This window comes from Ochotona curzoniae, unplaced genomic scaffold (genome assembly GCF_017591425.1).
Source record: "Ochotona curzoniae isolate NIBS_2020 unplaced genomic scaffold, NIBS_Ocur_1.0 contig_21, whole genome shotgun sequence".
Lineage (NCBI taxonomy): Eukaryota > Metazoa > Chordata > Mammalia > Lagomorpha > Ochotonidae > Ochotona > Ochotona curzoniae.
Window position 1 is genome coordinate 1276536 of NW_024465322.1, and position 21537 is coordinate 1298072.

Here is a 21537-nt window from a genome sequence, read left to right on the forward strand (position 1 = left end):
TTGAACCTTAAATTGCCAAAAACATCTTGGTTTGGGGTAGATGCTGGAATGTAATTTTTTTTTTTAATCTTGAAAGATGCACTAGGAAGGTTATAAATTTGCCTAAAACAAATGCTTCTCCAGTAAAATGCTTCTTTTCATTTGTCATATGTTGAACTGAACCACCTTAACCTTTAATAAGCTAATAAATATAGTGAACAAGGTATATAAATAGTATACACGTGGAACATGCAGTCGCTCCAATATTTTGACAATTCTGGAAAGCGAGGCTTCAAGTTTTAAGGTGTAGGCCAGGCTATATTTTGCTGTTTTGTGGGATGAGGGTTGGTATTCAACAGTATGATGGGAAGGTTATTCAGCTGATGAAAAAGCTACGAAGAAAGCCGTGTTTATCTGGATGAGGAAAGGATATGGAATAAGCATTTTTTTTTCTCACTTTCTTTTGGAACCCTATCTTCTGCAACTGGGCTTCCACTGAAGTTGCCTCTTGTACGAACTCCTGACAAGCTTGCCCGTTGTTGTCTCATTCTGTGATTGGAACGGCTCAACTCACTTTCCCCATTTAAAAATCCTGCTCTCTCTCTGACTCTGCGTGTTAGCCTTGCTGTCTATGCTACCAGAACATTCTATTTGGCTTCTCCTTGCACACTTTGGCACAACTTTCATCTGCATCAGGCATTTATTTTTTAGAAAGTTGCTCCTGTGGGTGTCTCTTCTTTCTGGTTCAGATGGGTCAGATCCTTCTCGATGTCTTTGATAGCTCCTCAGTCATGGTATGGATCACTACTTTGGCAGGGGAAAAAAAAAACATCTGTTGTTGAACCAGTACCTGAAGCATCTGCAATGCTTAGGCGTGTGTTAATTAATTAATGCCTGAATTTCAGTTATACTTGCACAGAATTAAGCCAGAAAAGATTTTCAAAGAAATGAGGGGATTTAACCATAAATTTCTGCTCAAGCTTTCAATGTCACATTGTTCTAGCTCTTTGCACTTGGAAGATATTCTTCATATGACCAGAAGGTTAAAACATCACGTGGCATATGTAATTTTTGATTCTCCTTTTTCAAAAAAAATCTACCAAAAGTAAAGCATTGGATCTGCTCTAATTTGGGCTAAAAGAAGCCACATTAATTTCACAGTGGCAAAGCACTAAAGTGGTATATATAACCTATGATGGATATTTCCACTTTCCTAGGAAACCATGTTTCTGCCACTAAGCTCGCTGCCTTGTGATATGATGCCTCTCTTATTTTTCCCTGCTTTTTATGTCATTGAATGAGGTTGATTACATCCTGAAAAGGTTATTGGTTCGGCAGGATCTTTTTGGCTCTGCAGCAACCAGGGTCCAGAAGCCAGTTTGTAGAAAAAGAAACAGTCTTCAGTTGTAACATATCGTTACAACAGGTTTGTATCCAAATTACGATATGTTACAATTGTGAAATAACAGATTTCAAAGAATTATTATGAACAAACAAATGTAGACAATTTTTACAAGGGGAAAGGACAGCATTTTGGGTATGTCTGATTAATTAAAATACCCTGGTAAATTTAGTGTATATTTGAAAAATCAGTATTACTGCCTACTAGAAATGTTAATGTGGTAGATGCGATTATTTTTGCAACTCATTCTATTGTCTAGTTTGGCAGCACTGTCATAAAATATCACTCGTTCGTCATCAAATGGGTTTCGTATGTCTAAATTTTGAATTTGCATAGATAACAAATATATCTTTAACCCGCAAAAAGCAAAACAAAATTATCAATGTACTATTTTTTCATCTGCAGATTGGACCTGCACGTCTCGATTATGATAACGCTATTTTTGCAGGAATGCACTTCAAATACACCATATTTGTGAGAGTGTCCGATGGAGGAAATCCGGCATTATCAAGTGCGAAATCATGTTGAAATATTGCAATAGCTTTATTATATAAAATACGTTTTTATTTAAAACATTCGTTTTAGAAATATGTAATACTTGTGACTAGTTAAAAATAGTCTAAATAAAGTATAATAGAACACTGTTGTTGACTCAATCAGTGCTTATGTGCTAGAGCTGAAAATCTGAAAGTCTAATAAAAACTGGAACTTCTGTGAGAAAATCACATTCAAATGTTTAATAAATCACTTTGTAGCGAGTCTATCAAAAATGAGCTTTTCTGAAGCCTTTTTGGCTTTAAAAGACTTACACAATGATTTTACAGTAAGGAAATAATAATACTGAGATTCTCAGGATAAATTCATTTTATCCCGTGTATCTTTAGTATGTTGTCATTACATCATTACATTACATCTGCTCTCTGTAAACTCTGATGCTTTGTCCAGAATATAAGCGTTTATTTTTAAGTACACTATAAACAAGCAATGATCCTGGTTAACATCAAATCGTAGAATAGTTTACTCCTAATCTCGTTTTAAAACTGATCATTTCAAAGGTAATGACTTAACAAGACTTATCAATATAAGTATTATATGATTTCTACATGTATGTATTTCTACACGTATATGGTTTTCTACATATGTATATCTTTCTAGAATGAAAGATTTAATACAATTGAGTCCACTAGAAGAATTGTTCAACAGGCCATATGATGGCTCCACTAACATTTTTGCATAACCGTTTTTCCACAGCAATTATTACAGTCATCTTAAGAGTGACTCGTGTAAATGAACTGAATCCAGTTGGAACCATCTCGGAGTTTACCTTCAGCATACTTGAAAATAGTCCGGTTGAGACACTGGTTGGACAAATCACATTTACAGATTCAGACTGGCCATTTAATAATGTGAAATACAGCATTGTTGGTGGCAATTTGGGAACACCTCCTAAATTCTACATTGAGCCAGACACAGGTAGTGTAACAATGTTGATGCTGATCATGTAATTCAGGAGTTCACAGATGCTCCTTTGGGTGGGTTTATTTAGAAACCAGGAGCATGAGCCATCTTCAAGCGCATGTTGAACATTGTAGCATTCACTTGGGCTTGTCAACCAAATCCAAAAGTCTCGGTTATTAAAAAAAATTTAAGAAGAGTGAAGCTTTGGTTCTTGCTGTGCTAAGCTTCAGAAAACCTGTGCACTACATACTTTTCCAGAGGCCTAAAACTGTGAAACCGTGACAAAAATACAATATGGAATAACATCCATCATGGTCATGCTTTCATTGTAGGAACATGAACATATAAACAAAAATGAGTCTATTAGTTAATTTCCATTCTTGTTGTAATGACTGTTTCAGGTTTATAAAGAACTTAGTTTCTATAATTTATAATAGACATACATTGGAGATATTTATTAATCCTGGGCTGACATATCTCCCTTTATGCTTCCTTTAGGAATGATAAAACTATTGGATCTCCTAGACAGAGAAATGCAATCACAATACAAGATAGCTGTGACAGTTACGGATTTGGACAACGACGCTCTGCCCGATCCTCTAAGACAGAGAAGTGTCAGTGCCCAGGTGACCGTGGATGTCCTGGTAAGAAGGAGTCTCTGCTTAAGATGTTGGTTTTTCTTAGGCATCATCTTGAGAAATTAAAAAAAAACCATAGAATATAATTGTGAGTGGCTAGAGCACAGTTCCCTCATTGGGAACCTAAATGTAAAAGACATGCATTTGGTCTGAAGAGTGTTCTGACCTTGACATACCATGATAAAATTGTCACTAGATAAAATTAACCTGTGAGTTAATTTGGTCTAAAAATATGAATTTAGAGGAGGAGGGCTTTGCACTTTGATTGTAGTTAAGTGGCTGCAAGGATCTTTCTATGCCAAAACTCTTTTCCATAAACATGCACATGTTCTAGAATTTTAGATTACCCTGTGATGGATACTTAAATTCTCTGTTGATCCCATCCGTCTCTCTTTCCGTGAAGAAGTATTCATCCATTGTTACTGCTTAAGCTTTTTAGATCAACCAAAGAGGCTCAGGAAAAAGAAATATCATGAAGGATAGAGGAAGGATCTTCCCAATGTTTAAAATATTCAAAGCAAAGACTGTGTCAGTTGGCTTGCTCAAGACCTGCATCCTCACAGCTCTGTGCGTGGCTTTCATTGGCAGAACAGAGAGAAATCCTCCTCTACAGATAGTGCCAAAGCTTTCTTTATCTTGTGATTTTGTTTGCATTCTTTTTTTTTTTTCTACTTGGGAGCTGCAAGAATTCCAACACTGGATCTTAAGAAAGAGGCAGCACGTTCTAATAAAAGAGATTTAAAACCACAAACATTGTTGAGAGGGTGTGCGCACTGCTGCGTGGTGAATACTTTCATATGTGCTCTTGGTGAACGAAAATAGTGAGTGATGTCTGATTCTTGGTGTTAACATTGCCACCATAGGCTCATTATGTCTGGAAAAATACACTAAAACAGCCTAAAAATATCTATGGAGAGAAATTGAAGGAAGTGGCTTGTGGGGCTTCAACCATGACGCAAAAATATCTTAAGCTAATGAGCCATCTTTCCTTACACAAGCTTTCATTAACGCCACAGGGATTCTCCGTATTACAGGTTCAATGGTAGTGTCTGCACATTTGCACTTCTGAAGTATGATTCTTGCATTTTTCTTTTGCGGGTGAACGGCCATGCTCCAATGGGTATGAGAACAAAAGGTCTCTTTGTTCTTCGTCCATAATATCATTCATGTGTCTTTCTCTTACGTGCCTGGCAGGATTTAGCTATAAATCATTACTTAATCTTCTGATACTTGGCAAAATATTATATCCACTTCTCACCATTTATAGGTGGGCTTAACCTTTGCCTAGGACATGGTTACTGAATTTAAATAACCTGTCTTCTAAAAATACTGCCAACCAGACTTTGGATGGAAGAGTTAAAATGTTCAGAAATGTAAGTTGGGGTGAACATTTCCCAATGCAATACAGCTTCTGATATCATACCAGCTCCAAAGAGAAACACAAATATTAACATCAGTTAAAGCAAAGGAGATAAGAATCAGTGTATTTTGTAAAAACTCCGACGGCATGGATGGATTTAAGTCCTTACTCAGAACATGCCAGTGCTTGGAAGTTGTTTGTATTTGTGATATGAATCAATCAGACAGAGAAAGCATGAGGATGAGAAACAGACTCAATGAGAGTGCATTTAGCCAGAGCTCAACCCATCACTCTCCACCATGGGAGAACACGGTGAGATGGCGGCAGCCCTGCAACCTTGGAAAAATATCATCACCAGCAACAAAATACCAAACTTCAGCCTGTAGGACCGTGAGAACATACATTTTTGTTTGTTTGTTTAAGCCATGCAATCAATGCTATTTTGCTTCGGTAACCCAAGCAAATCAGGCCAATAAATGTCAGTTTATTTTTACAAACATACAAGCATAGATGCTAGAAAACTATAGTATTGGGGCTGGCACGATAGCTTGGTAGTTAAAGTCCTCACCCTGCATAGGCCAGGATCCCACATAGGCACCAGTTCCTGTCCCGGTGGCTCCACTTCTCATCCACCACTCTGCTTGTAGTCTGGGAAACCAGTGGAGGATGGCCCAAACCCTGGGACCCCGCACCCATATGGGAAACCTGGAAGCAGCTGCTGACTCTTCGCATAAGATTGGCTCAGCTCTGACCGTTGGGGTCACTTGAGGAATGAATCAGAGGACAGATCTTCCTCTCTGTCTCTCCTCCTCTCTGCGCATCTGACTTTCCAATAAAAATGAAAAATAAATCTTTTTTTTAAAAGAATGCTGTATTATTAAAAGATCCTAGTAGATGGTAGATGCACATTTAGATCAAAGGAAAATAAAAATAAATCTAGCATTCATCGTAGAAGTTAGTAGATTAGTGATAAATTATTACATAAATGAGGTTAGGATAACCAGTAACCCAATTTGGAAAGCAGCAAACTTTGCTTTCTAGTGTAACTAAAAAGATTTAGCAAATTACATATAAAGTGATAAGTAAAAGTGAAACTTCACAAAGTCCTAAATTTAGGGGGATTAGATTACCAGGTGTGGTTACAAATATGGCTATTTCGTCTGTAGCTTCGAAACAATTTAACGGGAAAGGGAAAAAAAGCACTTGGAGTATTTACAGTTGAAATTTTAAATAGTAATATCTTTAGCCAATGAATCCTTTATAATCAGAACGCACACACACACAAAAATCTCAGTAGAAATGGTTTATTAGGGAATTGGCAAAAATTCTGGTAAGCAAGGAAATAAAAATTAAAGCAGCATGCGTTATTTTTGCCCATTTAATTACCCTTCATATGCCCCAGCCAAAAGCAGACATTTGTTTTGGAAAAGCTAAAGGGAATAGCTCCTTAAGAAATTTAATAACTTCGTAAAAAAATTTAAATTGGTACAGTTTTTCTGGAGTGTTTTTTTGGCAACACGTGCAAATGACAATTATCATTTTACGGGTAAACAAGTTGTTGTATAGTGAAGCTAAGTAATCAGCTAGTGTGGTTATCAAAATATAGCTAATTCTGTCTCTACTCATTAAGTCATTTTATTCTTCTATTACTCATCAAAGACATAATCACAAATGCCATTTGGCGTATGATTATCTCATTTTGTGACAAACTTATTCTCCAAACACATTGAAATATGTCATGGAGACTTTTTTGTGTTTTTAAATATTTTCTTTACATCACCTCTGGGCCTTTTGCAAGGTACAACTGTAGCAATGTTACTACAGAAAGTCTACCTTCATTTCTCAAACAGTGACAAAGCAAATGGATTAAAAATACACTTAGTATAGCTCATAAAGCATGCATCCACTAAACTGTTGCACCTCTCAAGATGAAGTAGTTTCTAACTTTGTGTCAAAATATGTTAATGAGTTATACTTTATATACTGGCATTGACTTTTGCCAAATTCAAATCTGCTGCTGCCAACTGACTAGTTTATCTAGAATTCTTCCTTTTGGAATAATTATCAACTCAGGTCCTATGTTCCTAAGATAACATTTAGGCCATGAAAGTGAAGGACATGCTAGTTTTATAGAAACAGAGCAGCAGCAAGGAGGGACTGCGTATCTTTATCAATACTGAGTACCAAACTTTCAAGGGACATCTTAAAAGCAAGTGAAGCTCCAAATACATTCCATTCCCACTCTCCCGGGAATTATTATCTATTTTATAAAAAGATAAGTCCCAACCACTGTGACTCTCAAGGAACTTTGTAAATCTTTATATGCTGCTCATAAAATTCACACACTTACTGTTGTCTCTCTGCTGTAACTCGTGCTGTATGGCCTCCGCGTCGTGTTCCCAGTTAAAGGTGACCTAGTCTTTACCCTGCAAGGCCCAATGTACTCTTTCTGCGTGAAATCTGGCTGTCTCCATATAGTGTAAGCATGGACTGAAACTCTACAAGGGCCTCAACTCAAAACAGGAGTTAATATCCCAGTTCTCCAAGAACTCCCAACCCAGTGTAATTACTCTTACCCAGAATGCATTTCACCCACTAAAGAGCTTAATGAAGAATGCTGTTTTTTTGTTGTTGTGAGAGCTGCAGGTTTGTTTACCATATGCATTCTGGAAAACTGAAATTATGTTGTGAAAGAACAAATTGACTCCGCCTTGTGCATCTCTCAAATCAAAGGGATTCGCAACAGTATTGTAATGGAGCTGGCTTATGATTTACTCTCTTTTACCAAGAAGGAAACATGCATGACTCAAAGAAACACTAGGTTCAAAAAATCTTGAAAAATGTCATGAAATGAAATGTCTTTGAAGTAGAAAATTGATCTCACAAGAAATGAAGGGAAAAAAAAAATTCCAGAAGCCTCCCCAAACAAAAGGAACTTCTTGAAGCTACCACGTATCCTAGCAGTATCTACCTTGTTCTGAGTTCCGTATCTACAGAGAGGCAGGAAATAAAAATATGAGGGAATGATTAAGGCAAGGAGTTGTAATTCCATGTGAACAGGGGTGGAAAGACATCCTTGCATAGGATCCTGGAAAGTGACAAGAAAGATGGAATATCTAAATCTGGACTCTTGACTTAAGAAAAGGGTATTTACTGAGACATGAAGAAAATGCACATTGGATTTCAATGCTAGATGCTGGAAAACCCGAGGCAAGATTAGATGAACGTGGTCCTGGGCTCTTACTTCGAGGAGTTCTTGGTAGAGACAGATGCAGAAATTCTTTGGAGGGACCTGAGTAATGTGGAAGATTCCTGCAGATAAAATTTTGCAGGAACTCAGAGTCAAGAGCCACAGACTCAGAAAAAGCAGCAACTTGTGGAATACTAAATTCATCCAAGCACAGCGATGCCAGGCCTATGTCGATGGTGTCAAGCTGAGAGCACTGGTGGGATTATCACCAGCTAGCTGGTGTGTATTTTTGAGATGACCTGGTCAACAGGAATGGTTTTCTTGTGTTTTGTGGGGTCTATTTAGCACTATCATATAGTTGATAATGTGGCAATGGTAGGGATTTTTATTAAGAATTTTTTATTGGAAAGGTAGATTTACAGAGAGAAGGAGAGACATAGAGAAAGGTTTTCTACCACTGGTTCACTCTTACGGTGGCTGCAACAGCCAGAACTGAGCCAATCTGAAACCATGAGCCAGGGGATTCTTCCAGGTCTCCCACATGGGTAAAGGGTCCCGAGGCTTTGGGCTATCTTCTACTGCCTTCCCAGGCCCAAGCAGTGAGCTAGACGGGAAATGGAGCCGCCGGGATATGAACTGGTGCCCATATGTGATCCTAGCATGTGCAAGGCAAGGATTTAGTCATTGAGTCATTGCCCAAGGTCCAATGTTAGGGACTTTTAACGTTAACTAATTAATTACAAATGCAGAAGATGTGGCAAGAGAGAGTAAAAAGAAAAAGGAAAGTCTCTCAGAGACTGGTAGTGAATTCAAGCCAGCTGTTTCACTCAAATGCCTGGAACAGCCAGGGCTGGGTCAGATTGAAATCAGAAACCAGGAGCACAGTCCATTGTCTCGCAGGAGCCAAGTCCCTAAGTGTTCACTCATTTCCCCCCCAGGTGCACATCCGTCAATAGAACTGGGCCTTAACGTCTGGCTGTCCTATACAAGGTGTGGGCAACCCCAACACATCTCAACCATGACACTCCACTGCTGCGACAGGGCTTTGTATTAGCTAGCTGCTGATCGCCCAATCATCTACCTACCAATTAACCTAGTGTTTACGTTAGAAATATTCTGCACAACAGATTTAGGCAATATTTACCACTTACGAGAACACCTTTTGTGGAAAAAACACATAGAACAATAAAAATATTAGTGGAGCAATCGTATGATGGGGTTTGTCGAAGTTAGCAAATTCAATATTGATGTTCATCTCATCCCAAATCCCAAAGTATACTAAACTTTTTAAGAAAGTGCTGAGTCGTGAAAATGAGATGTGCTCTTGGTGTTCAGAAATGCCCAGTTTTAATAAAAGAAGTGGGTCATTTAGGACTATTATTTTTGAGAAGTTATCATTACAAACGTCTGACCAATTTGTTGTTTTAAGGGACGAGAACCCTCATGCAACTGATAAAAAACAAACAAATAAACAAACAGAAAAAAAAAGCAACACAAGAAGACAGGTTTATTTCACTGAAAATTCTGTAGAAAATCCCAATCGTTTTTGTAAAAAGTGGTTATCTGTGAGTTGAGTTGGGTTGTGACACCTGAAAGGTGCTGCTAAAAAGTCATGAAAAGTTAACTTCTTCAAGTCATATAACCCTGGTCACTGCCATCAGCGCTCAGTGCTGTGCCTCTTCCGTAAGAAAAAAACAACAGCAAAAAAAAAAAAAAAAGCAAAAGAACTGTTACTATCCCAAGTTAGAAGCAGACATTTTCATTCCAAAACTCAAGGTAAGTGAATCAGGATTCTAAAAATACTCCTGTTTGAACCCAAAGGGGGGGGAAAATCAGAAATAAATCTACCAATGCAAGAAAATCATTTCATAGCATGGTCGTATATTGTCGATTACACCATCCTGTAGTTGCTGACAAGTATTCGCATACAAAATTAAGGGCTGTTTTGTCTCCTGCAAAGAGCATGATAAATTTCCTTGGAGAATCATTTTTAAATCATCGCTGTCTCTGCAGCGTTTCTTTTGAAGAAATTGTTCCCAAACACATGCCCTTGTACTTTCACACTGGAGCACAGCAGCCCTTCCATGTCCAGGGGGCTTACTTCATTTCTGAGAAGTGTAAAAATATATGTGTCATTTTCTTTACATCTAAAATCATCGGAGTCCCTGATTTGCACATTCACATTTGTGCCTCTTTCAAAGAGTTTGTAACTGTTCACACTCCAAAAACAAATTCCTGTCCTAAGAAACTAGTGTGGTAGAGGCTAGCCTCATCCATACTGACTGTGTCTCCTTCTGTAGGAAAGCCGCGTACTTGATTAAGGAAAGAAAAACGCTAGAAACATTGCATTCTACCAGAAAGGTGTTAGAAACCCCTGGTGTAACCTCTGGGGAAATATCAGTATTACCAAGAGCTGAATGTGTCTGCTTTTAAACTATAAGAGAGTTTTTTTTTTGGTGCCAAAGAAATGGGTATGGAATTCCTGTTAACCATGAGCCGTTAACAATCTCCACGTGTATTCAGTGAAAATAACGTTGCCAAATTTCTTCTCCATGGTGTTTGGGTCACAGATTTTTCCAGTCGCACAACCTGGATGGGAGTCTTAGTTTTACCACGAGCTGATTCCGTTACACTGGGCAAGATGTTAAAAATTCTTTCTGGCTGTTTTCTTATTCTAAAATGGCGGCATTAATGGTATCTACCCTTGAACATGGATAAGTTGAACAAATATTTGTAAAGCACGAAGTGGCTGATGTTAAGAGCTGCGCGTGTATTTCATAAGCGAGTAAGCCACAACTGTGTCTATGATTGGAGAAGGCAATGATGGATCTTCTCTTGAACCTGCTTACTTAAAATTGCTTTCTTCACCATTACCTAAACGAAACCAATGACAGAAGTCTCTGGAAGTGTGACCGAGAAGCACTTTCAAAGCTGTTGGTTTTTTTTTTGCAGATTATAGAATTAACGCTACAGCATGAAAGTCACCCAGATGGGTTAGTGTTAAAAAGCACTTGAAAAGTGTTAAAAACCATTGAGAGTTTCTCAATTGTTTATGTTGATATGCAACTGGAACTGTGAATCAATTCCTTCCATGCATTAAATATGGCAAAGCTTAAAGGATTTTTAAAATACAGCACATGGGACTAACTAACCCACTAGAGATTTTAGTGATAAGAGGTGTGAGATCACACGTTAAGGAAAAATAAGGGAATGCTAGCTGAAACAAAAGAAGGAAAATCACAGTGAAGCTTAGTAAATGTCTGAAATGAAACAAATAGTTCTTTTACAATGTTCCAAATATATATATATGTATATGTATAACTTTATATATATATATGTTTCATCTTGATCAGTTAATATATTCTGACATGTGTTGGGGTACACGTTTCAAACTTGTTCCGGGTTTAAAATCAGGATACTTGTAGATCTAGATAGCAAGCAGATTTCCTTAATTTTTTTTAAAGATTTATTTTATTTGCTTGAGAGACAAAGGGATAAAGTGAAACAGGGAGACAAAGAGATTTTGCATCCACCTGTCAGGGCTGGGCACAGGCTCAAGGACTTGAGCTGTCATCTGCTGCCCTCTCAGGTAGACGAGCAGGGTGTTGAATTGGAAGGGGTGGAGCCTAGATTCAAACCAGTGCTTACACATGGGATGCCAGTATTGCAAGCTTGGGCTTGACCTGCTATGCTACAATGGGAGCCCTGGATTTCACAGACATGTGCATATATACGTGTGTGTGTGTGTGTTAAATAGGAATTAATACAAACCTGTATTAGTGCTTTGTTGATTAGCTGCTGTTTTCTATGTACAAAAAGAACGCTGCATGTTCTGACTACTTCTCAGTGACAGAGGGCCATGTGACTGGGAAATGGGCAGAAGCCCTCTCTCAAACTTGGCCAGAAGAACATGGGTGAAATTGTACTTTTTTTATATTTTTGCAGGATGATTTTTTCAAGATCGTCTTTTGCTCCCAGCTGTAGGCAACTGTCTAGCTTGCCTTACACAAATGTTGTACTGCTGGGAGAAAAGCAGCCAATAGCTGGCAGGCATTCTGGGCCTGTTTCCTGCCAAGTTCGTGTTAAATGTACCGTAGTGGCTTAGTCATCCTCTCTCTCTCTCTTTTCCTCTTAAAGACATGTGGGGAAAGCAGGGAACACCAGACCTGGATATGACACAACCCCCAGGGTCTGCAAATTGCCCAGGAAAGATGGTCCAGGGACATATTGGAGTGGGAACAGATTCTGTATGGAAACTCTGGGCTCACCTCTGTGGGACTGCAGCAACTGAAGGTTTGCATGTGGGTTGGGCCAAGTAAGGCTACAAGAAAGGTTTGAGAAAATTAAAAACTGGGCCACCATGGCGGGATATTTGGGAGGGGTCATCATGACCAGGCTGCAGATCTTGTTGGCTTGCAGCTGGACTGGATCTGTGTTGGGCTGGATGGGGCCTCAGCTCCCATCAGTTCATCTGAGACATGGGGCTGGGGCAGAACTCAGCAGGCACCTCATCCATGGATGAGTGCATTGGGTGCTGCAGGCGAGAGGCTGCACTTGACCTTGTACTGACTGGCACACACAAGAGTCAAGTGTGAGATCACTCCAGGGAAAGTTCTTGGGGGGAGTCCCCAACTAGAGTAGACCATTGGACTCGCACCCCTGCCATCCTTCAGAAATCACAACATGTTTTTTGACTTTGGAGTGCATGTGTGCTAATGCGTGTGCAGTGGACGGCATATCCAAAAGCACATGAAGAATATGACAGCCAGCTCATCTAGGCCAGCAGGGGACATGGACTAGCTTGTCAGGGGTAGAGAGGGGAACAGGTTGGACAATTCTCCCGGCCAAGCTAGCAACACGTTCTTGGGTCTGTGTATGTGCTAGAGTGAACTTTGTCCTTAGAAAGATTTTTTTTTTCAACCATGGAGTAACAAAACTAGTAACTTCTTAGAATTATCAAAACCACTCAATTAACACCCTCAGACCAGATGGTCTCTAAGGCATCACCCAATGAGTGTGCCCCATGCCCAGGGGCTGATACAGTTTGATAGAAAAAGTGGACCCTCTGCTCTCCTCCCATGGAAGATTCTACAGGAGAACAATAACAAAAAAAGAAACATCTGTCTCACCCACCTTCCTCCATACCTGACCCCTCTCCACCCTGAGAGGCCCACATGGACATGTGAACTATGTAAACAATATTAAAAAGAAAATTAAAACAAAATTAAGAGGTTATCTTTAGTAGATGAAAATGTTTAAAGATGACAAGAGCCTATAACTCTGCCTCAGGTCTTGGCAAAGAGCCTCCAAGGAAGATTTCCCAACAAGTCTGATTAGGGACACCGTGAAGAATGAGTCATTCTTCAAGTAAAGTGAGTCAGGCTCCTGCTTCTTCCTGCCACAGGGCAGAGTCCATCATGCTTGCAGTACAAGTCACCTGGTCTTGCTTGGGGCTTTCCAGGAAGTTTGAATTCTCATACATTTCTGTTTTTAACCTTCTGTGCCTTGAGAGTGGTCCACCATGGTTGTGTAATATCAAGATACACGCTGAATTCTCCTGTGGCATTTTTGAGAAGCATAAGGGACTGGTTTTCGGTAAGGTTATTGGTGCCAGTTTTTGTCGGCTGCCTTTTAAATATCGGTGTGCTTTTCTAATCCTGAATTTATCAATATCAGTGGTCAATGATTTTAACAGAAATTCAGGATCCCCTGCTTAAATTTGAGGAAAATTGGAAGACAGTAAATAAACACATTTCAAGATAGATTCATGGGCCCAGTGCAATCGTGAAGCGGCTAAAGTCCTCACCTTGAACGCGCTGGGATCCCATACGGGCGCCAGTTCTACTCCTGGCAGCTCCACTTCCCATCCAGCTCCCTGCTTGTAGCCTGGGAAAGCAGTCAAGGATGGCCCAAAGCATTGGGACCCTGCACCCTTGTGGGAGACCTGGAAGAGGTTCCTGGCTCCTGGCTTTGGATTGGTGCAGCTCTGGCCGTTGCGGTCACCATTAAGTGGATCTTCCTCTCTGTCTTCCTTCCTCTCTGTATATTTGCCTTTCCAATAAAAATAAATAAATCTTTAACAAAAAGATAGATACATATTCAGTTCCTCATGAAAATTCACACAGTGTTATTTTAGATAGAAAAAATGTGAAAACCATTGTACTTACTTAAACGACACTGGACGATTGGTGATAAAATTTGTTCTTGCATGCACAATTCCCTAATTATACGTAAACATTCCTATAATCATGAAAAATGCATGCATTTTATTTGTTTTCTATACTGATTTTAATCATCATTATTCATTCTTCAGAGTTGCTGTAACAAATAGATACCAACTGGGTATTTGTAGAACAACTGAAAAGTATTATGTCATAGTTTTTGGAGTCTGGAAGTCTGACACCAAGGTGTCAGTAGCGCTGTGTTTGCTCTGAGCATGCGAGCGGACGATCTGTTCCAGAATTCTTTGCTTGTACATTTCAGTGTTGCCAGCCATCCGTAGCATTTGCTCAACTGCAGACACATCTCCTCGTTTTCATTACCTGATTCTTCCTTGTGTGTCTCTGTCTCTTTTCTAAGAGTTCATTGGACGCCCTCATGACTGTGGTGTGGCTTTATCTTAACCACATATTCAAAAGACCTATTACCCCAAATAAATATTAAATTTATATGACTCAGAGCATACAATGTTAACATATATTTTTGGTGGGTAGATTGCGTTCATCACAATTATGTGTCAGCCTGGTCAGTTTCTAGTTTTGAAGAGGAGTCTAAAACAATGGTCAGAAATACGGATTTTGATGCTCAATAAACTTGATGGAAATCGCCTTATTGGCTGGACAGTGCTAACCAATTTGCTTAACCATGCAGACCTCGATTTCCTGGGAAGCAATATCTCATAGCATCATGGACTTCTTCAATATATTTTCTGTTGAAGGTTGAGACATTTAGTCATGGTTTGGTAGCATGGATCAAGGATGGACAAATTATAATCTAAACATGAATGAATAGGAAGTATAAAAGCATCCATTAAAAAAATGAAATCTTTGCTCAGATTCTCAGGGTATTTTATAAACATGCGCTGTCAGTCTCTGAAGAGGCGAGGGGAACTGGTTTATTGTCCATCACAAACTTATTGTCTGTGGAACAATGTCTGTGGCATTCTTTTGGAAAGTAACTTGCCTTAGAGCAATCGAACTAAAATATGCAAGAATAGATCATTGAGATGTTGGCACAGTGAGTTAAGCTGCATTCCATGGGAGAGTTCCAGTTCAGGGTCCTGTCACTTGGTTTACCATAGAGTTTCCTGCCCGTGACCACTGGGAAGCAAAGAATGGTGACCCAAATGCCTGGGCCTCTGCCATCTGTGTGGAAAAATCTAGTCAGAGTTCCCCAATATTGGCTCTGACCTTGACAGTCCTGAATGTGGGAAACTGGGAAGTGTACATGAAAGATTCTCTTCTTTCACACTGTCATTTTCAAGTTGATGAAAATAAACACTAAAAGGAGATTAAGCATAAGAAATTTAAATGAACTAATATGGCTGTCTATACAAATTTTAATGGCTAATCTCTTAGGTATAACACTAGAATCGGGTGTTAGATAGTTTTCAAATTTTTATGCAGAAATTATTTGAAAAGAAAAAAAAATTTGACTAGCACTTCTTCATTTATTTTATTTTGTTGGGACCAGCAATCTATAATGGACTTTTCTGAATGTTTATGTTGATTGATTGTTTCCAACAAAAAAAGTATCAGTTATTTTTTAAAACAATGTGTATCTGTTTTATCCACTAAATTAAAACAATGAAAAATGAAATTACAAGAATTCAATGAACATAACTTTTAGGCATTGCGTGAAAACTTTTCTTAAACTACAATTTATTAAAGAAGATAATAGATCCATCACACTAGTATAAAGTAACCAGGCAATAGAAATGCCTGGGAAATAAGTTTATAGAACTTGCCACAAAATGAATGCTGATTTTCAAGGAAAGGGGGGAAGGGACTGACATTGTTGCATAGTTGGTTTTACTGCTGTTGGGAGATTGGCGTCCCATATGGGGTGCTGATGCAAGAGCGTGATCTTTCTCTCTCTTCTCTTTCTCTCTCTCTCTCTCTCTCTTTTCTCTTGGTGTGGCTCAAGAACTAGCCTGTTCTCTCTCTAAAAAGACGGAAAGCAGGACCTAGGACCCTTTATGCCTTTAAAGCACTGGTTCTACTTGGGGTTACCACTTGTGAGAATGGTGTGATTCTGGGGTGAAACATCCGAAACTTGGCTAAGAACAAGTACCTGATGGTTGTAAGCATAAAAATATACCTGCAATGCTATGTGCAAACGAATAGTAGAATATTAAAAATACAAATATTATTAAAGGGCTAGACTACTGTAATAATGTGGGCAAGAAATGATGGAAAATGGAGAGAAAATTGAGAGAGCAGAAAAATGGGGGAAGGAAAGTGGTAGGCAAAGGGGGGAATCTTTATACCTATAAAATTGTATTATGTAAAAATAAGCTACAAAAAAGGGATTGAAGGAGAAGCTCAAGAGCTAATTTACTGAACTGAATCATGCATTTTCTTGTAAAGTTTGTTACCTTAGAGAAGTAGGTCTTTCTTCTCAGGAAGGAACAAGGATAGAGATGGTCAAAAACGTAGAAAAGGTGTGAGACGCAGGGCACACAGAGCTTCCTGTGGGAGAAATTATCTAAAGACCTTCCAAAAATATTGCTGGTTCCCTTGTGGCCTTCGTTTATTGGGGACTTCCAAGTTCATCTCTTGACCTAGTTTTGTAGCGCTGTAATTTTCAACAGATCCCTTGACGTCTTCATTACAATCTTGAACTCCAGGAACACGCTGGAAGGAGCTTTTCTGCCTTCTCCAACACTCCCATGTGCAGTCTCCAAGCTGTTTCGTAGAACAAGGAGACCCTGCCAACACTGAATCATCAGGCTGCATTCTGAGGTGCTGTTCCTGTGGCTTGGGATTGAGTGTACCATGCCAACAGCACTTGCCAGAAATAATGTTGGCACATGATCAATATTTCCCTCACCAACTCAGTCTCCACTTGGTGCATAACATAGTGCATTTGTGGCTCTCGATGTTCCCAATTAAAATATTACATGTGCAATATTTCTGCTCATTGCAAAAAATCTATAAGAGAGAAAGTCTGCATTTGTAGTCGTTTATGTACCTAAAAGCTTAGAATGATCAAATTTCTGGAATGTTTGTACTCTAGAATTTTATTGCATATGTTTGTTAATTGAATTCCAGTGACTAAAAACAAGCAGCCGATGAGTTTGGGAAATTCTTTCAAACCTGCTTACCGTTTCTACTTCCTTAAAATCCTTTTGCATTTGACAGCTTCAAGCTCTTTCCCTCAGAAGTATCTCTACCTGATTGCATAGTAACCATTCTAACTGGGATGGAACGACAGTTGTGGTTTTGACTTGCATTTCCTTGGTAGTTAAAGAAATTCAGCATTTTTCATAAATCTATGAATCATTTGCATTTCTTCTTTTGCAAAAAGTCAAGTCATGTCATCTGTCCTTTTGTGAATTGGGTTGTTTGCTCTGTGGTTGAGTGTTTTGTATCCATTACATATTCTGTATACGAATCCTTTGTCAAACGAATTTATATTAAACTAAGAAGCTTCTGCACAGCAAGTGGAGTCATCAATAGAGTGAAGAGACATCCAAAATAATGGGGAAAATTTTTGCTAGCTACCCATCCAACCAAGATCAATATCCAGAATGTGTCAGCAATTTAAAGACCCAACCACAGGAAAAAAAAAAATCTAGTTAAAAAAAAAAGCACCTGAGTAGATGTTTGTCAAAAGAAAAACTACAATAGACCAGCAAAGTTATGAAAAGGATGCTCAGCATCGTTAGCCATCAATGGATTGCAAATCAAAATCACAATGAAATGTCACTTCAGCCCATCACGATGGCTATTAGCCAAAAGACAGCGAGTACCAAACGCTGTTGAGGATGCACAGGGAGGGGAACATGCATGCGCTGTTAGAGAGAATGTAGATTTGTGCAGCCTTCGTGGTAAACCGAAGGGAGGGTTCTTTAAAAACTAGAATGAAGAACACAAAAATACTAGCACCAAAGTTCCCTAATTATCAGCAGATGCAGAAGAGCTTGCAAGTCAGTGTATTTTGTCACGTTCATCTTGGGTCACACTTGCCTTGCTGAGATGAGTTCCAATTGTCTGTAGTGAATATTTGAACGTGTCTTTGAACTGACTTCGCTAGTATTCTTGTACGCATTGCTGCATACATGCTTATCACATGGTTCTAGGATTTTCGTGTTATCTTTTTTCGTTCTGATTTTGGGATGCAGTTCACGCTGTCCACAAAGAATGAGGGTGAAAGTTCTCCTTCCTTTTTCAACTTTTGGGACAGTTTGTGAAATAATGGTTTAAGTTCTTCCTTGTAAATTTTATGAAATAATAGTGAACTCATTATGATTTTGCGATTCTGTTTGATTACATATTCAATTTCTGTCTCCTGGCTTCAGATCGGCTCAACTCTGTCCACTTGGGGAGTGAAACAGCAGATGAAAGATTTTCTCTTTGTGTCTCCTTCTCTTTGTTAATCTGACTTTCTGATATTAAGAAACAATAAAATCTTTAAAAATAAATAATAATGTGATGCTCGTCTGGAGAATGTTAGGAATAGCAGTGGTTAATTAAAAAAAATAAATCAAGTGTATCACCTTTATCCTAAAATAGTCATACACATTCTGAACTCATAGATCAGCAATTTTAAGGAGTAGTTGGTAAGCAGAATCAATAACATCTTTAATTGGGTTGAAGCAATCACTAATGTAGGAAATTTGGCCTTTTCAGAATCATCAAACCAATACTTATTTACCTTATTTAAAGTGTAACTTTAAATAAAGAGACCTGAAATAAAATATGACGTTGATGCATTCATAAGATGGACAGAATTGGTGCTATTTACTTACTTACTTATTTATGTGTTTATTTATTATTTTGAGGGAGAGACAGATGGATGAAAAAAAGTTACCATGTGTTTGGTCACTGCCCCAAAGCCTGTAATGGTATAAAGTTTGGGCATGCGTGGGGATAGATCTAGAAATTTGGATCTCCTTCAACTTTCTGCAGTGATTAAGGGACCCAATTATGTGAGGCACCACTGCTATCTCACAGGATAGGCACTAGCAGGGAGCTGGACTCAACAGTGTTACCAGTGATATCAGAAGTTGAACCCAGCACTCCACTATGGGGCACGGATGCCTTAACCTGCCTCTCAACTGCTGGAATAAGCACCTGACCGCAAATTCATATTATATGCTCAGAAACAACTAGAGGGAAAGAGAGACAGCGAGAGAACAGAAAAATTCAACGGACATTCAGTGGACATTTGCTAAAGCCATAAGCAAAAGTTAAGTCAAAAACACAAAATATTTTAAAAAGAAAGCTCGGCAGGAATAAGCAGAGAGGATAAATTCTGGTAGACATGAAAAGAGCTAAATGTAACTCTTAGAAATAGCAACGATATTATAGTTTAAATGCGGGACAGTAAACAAGGTACAGCCAATGAAAGAATTCTAAAGTTGTAACGTGGATCTCAAGAAGCCACTTAAAAAGCACTAAGAAGAAAATAGAAGATAGTAAACAAAATGATTAAGAGAAATGGAAAATATAGATATGAAGAAATTGCTGAGAACACAATATACAAGAAATAGAAATTATAAATGAAGTAAACAGAACTGGACATTTTTGCATTTCGAACTTAATTGGGTTTCCGAAATGTAGGGAATTCAGAAAGAGGAAAATATACAACATTTGAAAACATGGTGATTATTCATTTTCATTTAAAGAGATGGACCCAACTATGCAGAAATAAGACCATAATTTCAGGGCCCACCAGAGTATATAACACCGCGGATTCTTTGTACAGCAAATAAGATCTCTCTGACTACTTCTCTGAAAAGCAAATTCAGAAGTTCTTCAGAATAAATGCAACCTACAGTCCTGTGTAAATTCTGATGTACAGTCCTAATAACTCTAATCTTTTCACGTTGTGGGAATCTCCATAAAAAGATTAATATGACATTTGATCCAAAACACATGGGAGTCTTGGAGTACAAACCGGAAGTTAAGCCAGTCTGTTCTAAGAGGGCTGGTTGGTGATTCTGACAGTGCCCTTGCCATACAAAACAAACACCCAGGAATCCCTGCTGAGATGCGTAAAACTCTAACACACACACACACTCCTCCAGTCAATGATAAAATTTTCTGGGGGAAATAATATAAATATGTATATAGTAATGTTATTTGACATATGCTATGTTTCTGGACTATAACATTAATATCTTTATAAAATAAGAGTATCCCTTTTTCATCATTTGGCTATAATAATAAAAACGATATAAGAATCCCGCAGTCTGCGTCAGGACAGAGCTATGCTGTTTTTATGTGATAATTTCCCTATTGATCTATACTCAACCTTCATAGTTTTAAACATGTCCAACAGGAGTGTACTTTCCCAAATGCAGAGAATATGGCTGCTCTGGACAAGAGGTCTTGGCAAAATTTTTGAAAGTGCACACTTACACACACATTTCAAATTTCTTCTTCATTGACAGCTTATTTTTAATTCCATTTTTGATGGCCTCTTTGTAGTTCCTTTGCATTCCGGAAAGCTCTGTACATTTTAAATAAGATAGGTTTACTTTCATCCAACAGTTTTAACTGATGGAAAACAAAGACTCGTTGAAAGTTGCAGGACAACAGGGCCAATGGTGATTCTTCTGTCTCTCACCCTTTCAAACTCTGATGCATTTCAGAAGTAACGAGACAAAGTTGCCATCTGTACAAGGTTTCCAAATAGAACCAGAAATGACATTTGAACCACTTGTCAAATATTCCCTTCTAATTCAGTCATATTTTCTAGAAATTAGTATAAAAGGCTGGCATAGTGGGATGCAAAACTCATTCCTTTCCTGCGCTTTCCTTCTTAGTTTATGGGATCAATTTTCCATCTGGTATGTGTAGTACTTAGAGGAAAGTTTGTATTTTGGCTTTCTCCCTGGTAAAACACATGTTCTTGAGTTCTTGGAATCTGCTTGAACATCTTCTGTCTCAGAGGATGCCCACAGGGCATTTTTTTATGATATCTCTGGGGTTTACACATGCATAGCGTCCAGCCAGAGTCTCAGCTTCAGACACTCGAACTTAAGAGGGCTTTCCACTTGTGGGTGGGCATACACAGAATATTTTCTTTGCCTTTTTTTCCCCCCTACACAGATTTCTTTTTGAGCCAAATAGCAAAAGCATAACAGTAACGCTTCCCAACCTTGCTTTCATCAAGACTGCTATTTGTTGCATTGGAAGAAAAGAACAATAGCATTTAAAATAAAAGCAAATTCACATTCAGGGTCAAACAGTAAAAAATAAAGACCGAGCCCATCAAAGTTCTTCCCCCCCTCCCCTTGCATTTTCTTGTTTGTTCCAAAGAAGAAGAAGAAGAAGAAAAA

The 21537-nt window shown here is 38.6% G+C and overlaps 1 protein-coding gene across 1 annotated transcript in view; it reads left to right on the plus strand.

Moving 5' to 3' along the window:
- LOC121150455 (protocadherin Fat 1-like) overlaps positions 1-21537 on the plus strand; it is an 86076-nt gene that overhangs the window by 36118 nt on the left and 28421 nt on the right. The window contains exons 14-16 of the mRNA XM_040971379.1: positions 1787-1892; positions 2633-2854; positions 3338-3483. Coding sequence (XP_040827313.1) covers positions 1787-1892; positions 2633-2854; positions 3338-3483 — 474 coding nt within the window. The remainder of the gene's footprint in view (positions 1-1786; positions 1893-2632; positions 2855-3337; positions 3484-21537) is intronic.